At 31.0% G+C, this 12541-nt stretch overlaps 1 protein-coding gene and 1 long non-coding RNA gene across 5 annotated transcripts in view; one reads left to right on the top strand and one right to left on the bottom strand.

Annotated features, from left to right (window-relative positions):
* Positions 1 to 12541, bottom strand: part of LOC136043945 (tryptophan 5-hydroxylase 1-like) — a 142320-nt gene that overhangs the window by 33914 nt on the left and 95865 nt on the right. For all 4 annotated transcript variants that reach the window (XM_065729018.1, XM_065729020.1, XM_065729017.1 and 1 more), the window contains one exon: positions 11698 to 11748. In XM_065729018.1, coding sequence (XP_065585090.1) covers positions 11698 to 11748 — 51 coding nt within the window. The remainder of the gene's footprint in view (positions 1 to 11697; positions 11749 to 12541) is intronic.
* LOC136043947 (uncharacterized) overlaps positions 1 to 12541 on the top strand; it is a 101862-nt gene that overhangs the window by 68188 nt on the left and 21133 nt on the right. The window lies entirely within an intron of this gene.

The following is a 12541-nucleotide window of genomic DNA, read 5'->3' as shown; positions in this document are numbered from 1 at the left end:
CGACAAGCAAAAGCAATGATTACCATATTTTATCTCTTCAACTTAAAATTTTCTAACCCGCTCCCCATTATTGCTCACCAATTCCCTTTTTCAAGGTAATAATAATAAATCCATATTTCTTTTTAAAGAGATAGTTGTAAAAGTGACCGTTTACTAAGCTTAAATAAATACGACAAGCAAAAGCACTGATTACCATATTTTATCTCTTCAACTTAAAATTTTCTAACCCGCACCCCATTATTGCTCACCAATTCCCTTTTTCAAGGTAATAATAATAAATCCATATTTCTTTTTAAAGAGATAGTTGTAAAAGTGACCGTTTACTAAGCTTAAATAAATACGACAAGCAAAAGCACTGATTACCATATTTTATCTCTTCAGCTTAAAATTTTCTAACCCGCTCCCCATTATTGCTCACCAATTCCCTTTTTCAAGGTAATAATAATGAATCCATATTTCTTTTTAAAGAGATAGTTGTAAAAGTGACCGTTTACTAAGCTTAAGTAAATACAACAAGCAAAAGCACTGATTACCATATTTTATCTCTTCAACTTAAAATTTTCTAACCCGCTCCCCATTATTGCTCACCAATTCCCTTTTTCAAGGTAATAATAATAAATCCATATTTCTTTTTAAAGATATAGTTGTAAAAGTGACCGTTTACTAAGCTTAAATAAATAAGACAAGCAAAAGCACTGATTACCATATTATATCTCTTCAACTTAAAATTTTCTAACCCGCTCCCCATTATTGCTCACCAATTCCCTTTTTCAAGGTAATAATAATAAATCCATATTTCTTTTTAAAGAGATAGTTGTAAAAGTAACCGTTTACTCAGCTTAAATAAATACGACAAGCAAAAGCACTGATTACCATATTTTATCTCTTCAACTTAAAATTTTCTAACCCGCTCCCCATTATTGCTCACCAATTCCCTTTTTCAAGGTAATAATAATAAATCCATATTTATTTTTAAAGAGATAGTTGTAAAAGTGATCGTTTACTAAGCTTAAATAAATACGACAAGCAAAAGCACTGATTACCATATTTTATCTCTTCAACTTTAAATTTTCTAACCCGCTCCCCATTATTGCTCAACACTTCCCTTTTTCAAGGTAATAATAATAAATCCATATTTCTTTTTAAAGAGATAGTTGTAAAAGTGACTGTTTACTAAGCTTAAATAAATACGACAAGCAAAAGCACTGATTACCATATTTTATCTCTTCAACTTAAAATTTTCTAACCCGCTCCCCATTATTGCTCACCAATTCCCTTTTTCAGTGTAATAATAATAAATCCATATTTCTTTTTAAAGAGATAGTTGTAAAAGTGACCGTTTACTAAGCTTAAGTAAATACAACAAGCAAAAGCACTGATTACCATATTTTATCTCTTCAACTTAAAATTTTCTAACCCGCTCCCCATTATTGCTCACCAATCCCCTTTTTCAAGGTAATAATAATAAATCCATATTTCTTTTTAAAGAGATAGTTGTAAAAGTGACCGTTTACTAAGCTTAAATAAATACGACAAGCAAAAGCAATGATTACCATATTTTATCTCTTCAACTTAAAATTTTCTAACCCGCTCCCCATTATTGCTCACCAATCCCCTTTTTCAAGGTAATAATAATAAATCCATATTTCTTTTTAAAGAGATAGTTGTAAAAGTGACCGTTTACTAAGCTTAAATAAATACGACAAGCAAAAGCAATGATTACCATATTTTATCTCTTCAACTTAAAATTTTCTAACCCGCTCCCCATTATTGCTCACCAATTCCCTTTTTCAAGGTAATAATAATAAATCCATATTTCTTTTTAAAGAGATAGTTGTAAAAGTGACCGTTTACTAAGCTTAAATAAATACGACAAGCAAAAGCACTGATTACCATATTTTATCTCTTCAACTTAAAATTTTCTAACCCGCACCCCATTATTGCTCACCAATTCCCTTTTTCAAGGTAATAATAATAAATCCATATTTCTTTTTAAAGAGATAGTTGTAAAAGTGACCGTTTACTAAGCTTAAATAAATACGACAAGCAAAAGCACTGATTACCATATTTTATCTCTTCAGCTTAAAATTTTCTAACCCGCTCCCCATTATTGCTCACCAATTCCCTTTTTCAAGGTAATAATAATGAATCCATATTTCTTTTTAAAGAGATAGTTGTAAAAGTGACCGTTTACTAAGCTTAAGTAAATACAACAAGCAAAAGCACTGATTACCATATTTTATCTCTTCAACTTAAAATTTTCTAACCCGCTCCCCATTATTGCTCACCAATTCCCTTTTTCAAGGTAATAATAATAAATCCATATTTATTTTTAAAGAGATAGTTGTAAAAGTGATCGTTTACTAAGCTTAAATAAATACGACAAGCAAAAGCACTGATTACCATATTTTATCTCTTCAACTTTAAATTTTCTAACCCGCTCCCCATTATTGCTCAACACTTCCCTTTTTCAAGGTAATAATAATAAATCCATATTTCTTTTTAAAGAGATAGTTGTAAAAGTGACTGTTTACTAAGCTTAAATAAATACGACAAGCAAAAGCACTGATTACCATATTTTATCTCTTCAACTTAAAATATTCTAACCCGCTCCCCATTATTGCTCACCAATTCCCTTTTTCAGTGTAATAATAATAAATCCATATTTCTTTTTAAAGAGATAGTTGTAAAAGTGACCGTTTACTAAGCTTAAGTAAATACAACAAGCAAAAGCACTGATTACCATATTTTATCTCTTCAACTTAAAATTTTCTAACCCGCTCCCCATTATTGCTCACCAATTCCCTTTTTCAAGGTAATAATAATAAATCCATATTTCTTTTTAAAGAGATAGTTGTAAAAGTGACCGTTTACTAAGCTTAAATAAATACGACAAGCAAAAGCACTGATTACCATATTTTATCTCTTCAACATAAAATTTTGTAACCCGCTCCCCATTATTGCTCACCAATTCCCTTTTTCAAGGTAATAATAATAAATCCATATTTCTTTTTAAAGAGATAGTTGTAAAAGTGACCGTTTACTAAGCTTAAATAAATACGACAAGCAAAAGCACTGATTACCATATTTTATCTCTTCAACTTAAAATTTTCTAACCCGCTCCCCATTATTGATCACCAATTCCCTTTTTCAAGGTAATAATAATAAATCCATATTTCTTTTTAAAGAGATAGTTGTAAAAGTGACCGTTTACTAAGCTTAAATAAATACGACAAGCAAAAGCACTGATTACCATATTTTATCTCTTCAACTTAAAATTTTCTAACCCGCTCCCCATTATTGCTCACCAATCCCCTTTTTCAAGGTAATAATAATAAATCCATATTTCTTTTTAAAGAGATAGTTGTAAAAGTGACCGTTTACTAAGCTTAAATAAATACGACAAGCAAAAGCAATGATTACCATATTTTATCTCTTCAACTTAAAATTTTCTAACCCGCTCCCCATTATTGCTCACCAATTCCCTTTTTCAAGGTAATAATAATAAATCCATATTTCTTTTTAAAGAGATAGTTGTAAAAGTGACCGTTTACTAAGCTTAAATAAATACGACAAGCAAAAGCACTGATTACCATATTTTATCTCTTCAACTTAAAATTTTCTAACCCGCACCCCATTATTGCTCACCAATTCCCTTTTTCAAGGTAATAATAATAAATCCATATTTCTTTTTAAAGAGATAGTTGTAAAAGTGACCGTTTACTAAGCTTAAATAAATGCGACAAGCAAAAGCACTGATTACCATATTTTATCTCTTCAGCTTAAAATTTTCTAACCCGCTCCCCATTATTGCTCACCAATTCCCTTTTTCAAGGTAATAATAATGAATCCATATTTCTTTTTAAAGAGATAGTTGTAAAAGTGACCGTTTACTAAGCTTAAGTAAATACAACAAGCAAAAGCACTGATTACCATATTTTATCTCTTCAACTTAAAATTTTCTAACCCGCTCCCCATTATTGCTCACCAATTCCCTTTTTCAAGGTAATAATAATAAATCCATATTTCTTTTTAAAGATATAGTTGTAAAAGTGACCGTTTACTAAGCTTAAATAAATAAGACAAGCAAAAGCACTGATTACCATATTATATCTCTTCAACTTAAAATTTTCTAACCCGCTCCCCATTATTGCTCACCAATTCCCTTTTTCAAGGTAATAATAATAAATCCATATTTCTTTTTAAAGAGATAGTTGTAAAAGTGACCGTTTACTAAGCTTAAATAAATACGACAAGCAAAAGCACTGATTACCATATTTTATCTCTTCAACTTAAAATTTTCTTACCCGCTCCCCATTATTGCTCACCAATTCCCTTTTTAAGGTAATAATAATAAATACATGTTTGTTTTTAAACAGATAGTTGTAAAAGTGACCGTTTACTCAGCTTAAATAAATACGACAAGCAAAAGCACTGATTACCATATTTTATCTCTTCAACTTAAAATTTTCTAACCCGCTCCCCATTATTGCTCACCAATTCCCTTTTTCAAGGTAATAATAATATTCATATTTCTTTTTAAAGAGATAGTTGTAAAAGTGACCGTTTACCAAGCTTAAATAAATACGACAAGCAAAAGCACTGATTACCATATTTTATCTCTTCAACTTTAAATTTTCTAACCCGCTCCCCATTATTGCTCACCAATTCCCTTTTTCAAGGTAATAATAATAAATCCATATTTCTTTTTAAAGAGATAGTTGCAAAAGTGACCGTTTACTAAGCTTAAATAAATACGACAAGCAAAAGCACTGATTACCATATTTTATCTCTTCAACTTAAAATTTTCTAACCCGCTCCCCATTATTGCTCACCAATTCCCTTTTTCAAGGTAATAATAATAAATCCATATTTCTTTTTAAAGAGATAGTTGTAAAAGTGACCGTTTACTAAGCTTAAATAAATACGACAAGCAAAAGCACTGATTACCATATTTTATCTCTTCAACTTAAAATTTTCTAACCCGCTCCCCATTATTGCTCACCAATTCCCTTTTTCAAGGTAATAATAATAAATCCATATTTCTTTTTAAAGAGATAGTTGTAAAAGTGACCGTTTACTAAGCTTAAATAAATACGACAAGCAAAAGCACTGATTACCATATTTTATCTCTTCAACTTAAAATTTGCTTACCCGCTCCCCATTATTGCTCACCAATTCCCTTTTTAAGGTAATAATAATAAATACATGTTTGTTTTTAAACAGATAGTTGTAAAAGTGACCGCTTACTCAGCTTAAATAAATACGACAAGCAAAAGCACTGATTACCATATTTTATCTCTTCAACTTAAAATTTTCTAACCCGCTCCCCATTATTGCTCACCAATTCCCTTTTTCAAGGTAATAATAATATTCATATTTCTTTTTAAAGAGATAGTTGTAAAAGTGACCGTTTACTAAGCTTAAATAAATACGACAAGCAAAAGCACTGATTACCATATTTTATCTCTTCAACTTTAAATTTTCTAACCCGCTCCCCATTATTGCTCACCAATTCCCTTTTTCAAGGTAATAATAATAAATCCATATTTCTTTTTAAAGAGATAGTTGCAAAAGTGACCGTTTACTAAGCTTAAATAAATACGACAAGCAAAAGCACTGATTACCATATTTTATCTCTTCAACTTAAAATTTTCTAACCCGCTCCCCATTATTGATCACCAATTCCCTTTTTCAAGGTAATAATAATAAATCCATATTTCTTTTTAAAGAGATAGTTGTAAAAGTGACCGTTTACTAAGCTTAAGTAAATACGACAAGCAAAAGCACTGATTACCATATTTTATCTCTTCAACTTAAAATTTTCTAACCCGCTCCCCATTATCGCTCACCAATTCCCTTTTTCAAGGTAATAATAATAAATCCATATTTCTTTTTAAAGAGATAGTTGTAAAAGTGACCGTTTACTAAGCTTAAATAAATACGACAAGCAAAAGCACTGATTACCATATTTTATCTCTTCAACTTAAAATTTTCTAACCGCTCCCCATTATTGCTCACCAATTCCCTTTTTCAAGGTAACAATAATAAAAAATAGCGACGAAGACCACACTGCCTTTCCATAACAAACAAATACAACGTAGAAACAATAGGGAAAGTTTTTTCCAGACAATGGAAATTATTTATGTAGATATTTCGGCCCTATGTCCAAGGGCCGTCTTCAGCACAATACAATACTATATATATATATATATAAAAGAACTTACATCAAATTGTGAGAATTAAAACTGAATATAAAAACACTTATTAAAACAATTTTTTTTTTTTAATAATATAGCCCTAGCATCCTTACTTCAGCGAAGTTCAACCAGGACTGGCGAAAAGAATGAAATGAAGAAATATAAGCTCATTCAAACTTACGAAATGAATCTTGGATGAGAAACCGCATTTATTCTCCAAGATTCACTCCTGGGCCTGCTATCGTTAACCTCTCTTCTAAAACATTGGAACCCCAGGAAATCGAAACACTAGAAAAAGGTCCAAAATTTTCTTTTCTACCGAAACAGGTTCCTGTGGCAGATATAGTTTCCTCTCTAGAGTCCGCTTTGCATAAACACTATCCTTCTGTCTCTAACCCGGATGAAGTTAGATCTGGTCTAATAAATATCCTCTATAATAGCCAAAAAAAGTTTAAGCCTCCTACTAATTCCACACCGGAAAATTTGCATGACATAAAAATACTATCTAATCTCCGAAAAGATCCTTCTATTATAATAACTAAAGCAGACAAAAGCAATTCACTTGTTGTCATGAATACAACAGACTATGACAACAAAAATTTTTCGCATTTAAATGACACAATTACATATCAAACAATAACTCATGATCCTACTGATCAGTTCACTAATAATATTATAAATGAATTAAAGCAGTTAAAACAAAATGGTAAAATCACCCCACAACTATACAATAAATTTTTTCCCCGTGGTAGTTTCTGTCCTAAACTCTACGGTTTACCAAAAATACATAAACAGGGTATTCCCTTAAGACCTATTGTAGCTTGTACTAAAGCTCCCGCTGCCAATATTGGAAAATGGCTTTGTGCAGCTTTCAAACCTTTATTGTATTCTCAAAATTCCTATATTCATAACTCGGCAGATTTGATTAAAAAACTTAGCAACACAAGTATTTCAGAAAACACAATAGTTAGTAGTTTTGACATTGTTTCCATGTATACAAATATAGATGTAACTATTTCAGAGGAATTATTAAAAAACAAAATAGAAGAAAATTACCACTTGATCGAGACTTCAACGACAGGAATTGATTGTGAAGTTTTAATGACTCTTGTTAAAATTTGTAATAAGTTTTCTATGTATTTTCAATTTCGCGATTCTTTTTATCAGCAAAAAAATGGATTACCCATGGGGGCACCTTTATCCGGGCTACTAGCAAATATTTACGTCGAGAATCTTGAGAATTGGGCATTGAATTCTTATTTTCTAAAACATGTCTATTGGGGTCGTTATATGGATGACGTAATTTCACTTTGGAATTATGGGGAAGCTGAACTTCGGGGCTTCTTAGATCATCTTAACACTTATGACCGAAATTTGCAGTTCATCCTTGAAGTTGAAATTGAAAATAAACTACCGTTTTTAGATGTATTAATTATTCGTAAAGCTGATGAACTGGATTTTACTATATATCGAAAGCCAACACAAAACAATAGATATCTTCACTTTAATTCAAATCACCCCCCACAAGTTAAAAGAGCAGTTGTAATTTCCCTCATTGATCGTGCCCTAAATATTTGCTCCCATTCATATATAAATGCAGAAATAAATTTTATCAGAGATATTCTTTTTGGTAATGGATACCCCATTCCTTTTGTAAATAAAATAATTAGCCGTAGAATAAAAAGACATTCGAAGAAGTCTTTTTATTCTACGATTGTAAAATCGAAGAAGATACTTCACAATGTGAGGCTATTGATAAGCCCTCAAATATTGTCTTTCTTCCGTATATCCCAAAGATTACAACAAAATTAAAAAATATTTGCACAAAAAATAATCTGTACGTAGTTTTTACTAATAATTTTAAAATCATCAATTTCTTAAATTCGGGTAAAGATAAGACCCCAGTTACTCGCCAAAGAGGGGTCTATCAAATACCCTGTGATTGCGGAAAATACTATGTCGGCAGGACCCATCAGAATCTAGACAAAAGGTTACAACAGCATAAAAATGACATAGACAAGGCCTTAATTTCAAATGGTTCCAACAATTCCTTTGATTCTGCTCTAGGTTGGCATATATTTAATAATCCGTCCCACATGATACTTTTTGAAAACTCTTCACTCATTAGTAATGATTTGGGAATAAAACAGGTGGTTCGAGAATCAATTGAAATTAATCTGAAAATAAATAAAAATATTTCTTTGAACAGGGACTTGGGGGAATACTCATTAAATTCTTTATACTCAAATTTAATTAAAAATGATCTAACAAAATATTTTACTAAACCAATTTATAATAGTACTGAACCAACTACGAAAAGGCCTTTGAGACAGGCTGCTAAACAAGCAAGATTAGCTTTAAGAAATTGCATTTAATCATTTTATTCTCTTTAGTTTGAATGAGCTTATATTTCTTCATTTCATTCTTTTCGCCAGTCCTGGTTGAACTTCGCTGAAGTAAGGATGCTAGGGCTATATTATTAAAAAAAAAAATTGTTTTAATAAGTGTTTTTATATTCAGTTTTAATTCTCACAATTTGATGTAAGTTCTTTTATATATATATATAGTATTGTATTGTGCTGAAGACGGCCCTTGGACATAGGGCCGAAATATCTACATAAATAATTTCCATTGTCTTGAAAAAACTTTCCCTATTGTTTCTACGTTGTATTTGTTTAACAATAATAAATCCATATTTCTTTTTAAAGAGATAGTTGTAAAAGTGACCGTTTACTAAGCTTAAATAAATAGGACAAGCAAAAGCACTGATTACCATATTTTATCTCTTCAACTTAAAATTTTCTAACCCGCTCCCCATTATTGCTCACCAATTCCCTTTTTCAAGGTAATAATAATGAATCCATATTTCTTTTTAAAGAGATAGTTGTAAAAGTGACCGTTTACTAAGCTTAAATAAATACGACAAGCAAAAGCACTGATTACCATATTTTATCTCTTCAACTTAAAATTTTCTAACCCGCTCCCCATTATTGCTCACCAATTCCCTTTTTCAAGGTAATAATAATAAATCCATATTTCTTTTTAAAGAGATAGTTGTAAAAGTGACCGTTTACTAAGCTTAAATAAATACGACAAGCAAAAGCACTGATTACCATATTTTATCTCTTCAACTTAAAATTTTCTAACCCGCTCCCCATTATTGCTCACCAATTCCCTTTTTCAAGGTAATAATAATAAATCCATATTTCTTTTTAAAGAGATAGTTGTAAAAGTGACCGTTTACTAAGCTTAAATAAATACGACAAGCAAAAGCAATGATTACCATATTTTATCTCTTCAACTTAAAATTTTTTAACCCGCTCCCCATTATTGCTCACCAATTCCCTTTTTCAAGGTAATAATAATAAATCCATATTTCTTTTTAAAGATATAGTTGTAAAAGTGACCGTTTACTAAGCTTAAATAAATACGACAAGCAAAAGCACTGATTACCATATTTTATCTCTTCAGCTTAAAATTTTCTAACCCGCTCCCCATTATTGCTCACCAATTCCCTTTTTCAAGGTAATAATAATGAATCCATATTTCTTTTTAAAGAGATAGTTGTGCAAAATTGAGCTTTTAATAAGCTAAAGTAAATATGGCAAGTATAAGCACTGATTACCATGTTTTATCTCTTCCACTAAAAGTTTTACCCCCCCCCCCCCCATATTGCTCACCAGTCTCCTTTTTCAAGGCAGTAATCATAAATCCATACTTCTTTTTAAAGAGATACTTGTGCAAAATGGACCTTTTACCAAGCTTAAGTAAATACGGCAAGCATAAGCACTGATTAACATGTTTTTATCTCTTCCACTTAAACTTTTAACCCCCCCCCCCCATATTGCTCACCTGTCTCCTTTTTCAAGGTAATAATAATAAATCCATATTTCTTTTTAAAGAGATAGTTGTAAAAGTGACCGTTTACTAAGCTTAAATAAATGCGACAAGCAAAAGCACTGATTACCATATTTTATCTCTTCAGCTTAAAATTTTCTAACCCGCTCCCCATTATTGCTCACCAATTCCCTTTTTCAAGGTAATAATAATGAATCCATATTTCTTTTTAAAGAGATAGTTGTAAAAGTGACCGTTTACTAAGCTTAAGTAAATACAACAAGCAAAAGCACTGATTACCATATTTTATCTCTTCAACTTAAAATTTTCTAACCCGCTCCCCATTATTGCTCACCAATTCCCTTTTTCAAGGTAGTAATCACAAATCCATATTTCTTTTTAAAGAGATAGTGCTGCAAAATTGACCTTTTACTACGCTTAAGTAAACACGGTAAGCATAAGCATGGATTACTATGTTTTTATCTCTTCCACTCATTAACCCCCTCCCCTTATTTCTCACCAATTTCCTTTTTCAAGCTAACAATAATAAATAAATATTTCTTTTTAAAGAGATACTTGTGCAAAATGGACCTTTTACCAAGCTTAAGTAAATACGGCAAGCATAAGCACTGATTAACATGTTTTTATCTCTTCCACTTAAACTTTTAACCCCCCCCCCATATTGCTCACCAGTCTCCTTTTTCAAGATAGTAATCATAAATCTATATTTCTTTTTAAAGAGATAGTTGTGCAAAATTGAGCTTTTAATAAGCTAAAGTAAATATGGCAAGTATAAGCACTGATTACCATGTTTTTATCTCTTCCACTGAAAGTTTTACCCCCCCCCCCATATTGCTCACCAGTCTCCTTTTTCAAGGCAGTAATCATAAATCCATACTTCTTTTTAAAGAGATAGTTGTGCAAAATTGACCTTTTACCAAGCTTAAGTAAATACGGCAAGCATAAGCACTGATTAACATGTTTTTATCTCTTCCACTTAAACTTTTAACCCCCCCCCCCATATTGCTCACCAGTCTCCTTTTTCAAGATAGTAATCATAAATCTATACTTCTTTTTAAAGAGATAGTTGTAAAAGTGACCGTTTACTAAGCTTAAATAAATACGACAAGCAAAAGCACTGATTACCATATTTTATCTCTTCAACTTAAAAATTTTCTAACCCGCTCCCCATTATTGCTCACCAATTCCCTTTTTCAAGGTAATAATAATAAATCCATATTTCTTTTTAAAGAGATAGTTGTAAAAGTGACCGTTTACTAAGCTTAAATAAATACGACAAGCAAAAGCACTGATTACCATATTTTATCTCTTCAGCTTAAAATTTTCTAACCCGCTCCCCATTATTGCTCACCAATTCCCTTTTTCAAGGTAATAATAATGAATCCATATTTCTTTTTAAAGAGATAGTTGTGCAAAATTGAGCTTTTAATAAGCTAAAGTAAATATGGCAAGTATAAGCACTGATTACCATGTTTTTATCTCTTCCACTGAAAGTTTTACCCCCCCCCCCCATATTGCTCACCAGTCTCCTTTTTCAAGGCAGTAATCATAAATCCATACTTCTTTTTAAAGAGATAGTTGTGCAAAATTGACCTTTTACCAAGCTTAAGTAAATACGGCAAGCATAAGCACTGATTACCATGTTTTTATCTCTTCCGCTGTGTATTGTACCCTTGGGATCCGATCGCCGCTTAAGAAGAAAAAGAAAACATTAGAAAATGTAATAGAAAGTACATGTCTAGAATTTATACACTTTTATCGCCTTTTGAAGATAAACAACATCTAAATAGGGACAGACAAACTTTCCTATGTAAATGTAGCCACGGATTAACGATTTCTAGGATACAGAAATGCATTCGGAAAATTGCTTAGTCCATTTATAACCACAAACCCTCTGATATTTCGAAAGGTAAGAAGCTCCCTTTCCTAGAAAGTCTCATTAAAAGCAAAGGAATGTTTTTGTGTAACAAAGTTCTTGGAGGAAAAATAAGCCTGCCTTTTTTTTCTACCAATGTAATAATGCCAGCAATGACTAATAAATTACACAATTATGTACTCAAAAGCTCAGTTATAAGAAAGTGTTTTTGTATTTGCAGAAAAACAAATTGTATATAAATTGAGTAAAATTGTCTGATATAATTGTTATCCGAAAATATATATAGATTTCTCGCTCTCACCAGTAATGTGTGAATATTTAAAATAAAAATGAATATGAACAAAAACTGAAAATACAGAAGAAAAGCTAAATTTTTTTTTTGTAGTAGAGTCAATATGGAAACTTTGGGAAGACGGCTGACATTATTTGCACATAGAAAACCTTTCAAATATTCATATAAAATATGAAATTTAAAAGGATTGAAAGAGATACTTTACAATTCGAAAGGGGGAGGAGGGAACTAAAAGAGATATGCACATTAAACAAGCAAAAAACAAAACTATCAATGAAACTGAAAAAATCTTTAGACTGTGGAGGGATTTTTCTT

Source organism: Artemia franciscana, chromosome 2 (genome assembly GCF_032884065.1).
Source record: "Artemia franciscana chromosome 2, ASM3288406v1, whole genome shotgun sequence".
Lineage (NCBI taxonomy): Eukaryota > Metazoa > Arthropoda > Branchiopoda > Anostraca > Artemiidae > Artemia > Artemia franciscana.
The sequence above is the reverse complement of the archived record's forward strand: the minus strand, read 5'-3'. Positions and strand labels throughout refer to the sequence as shown.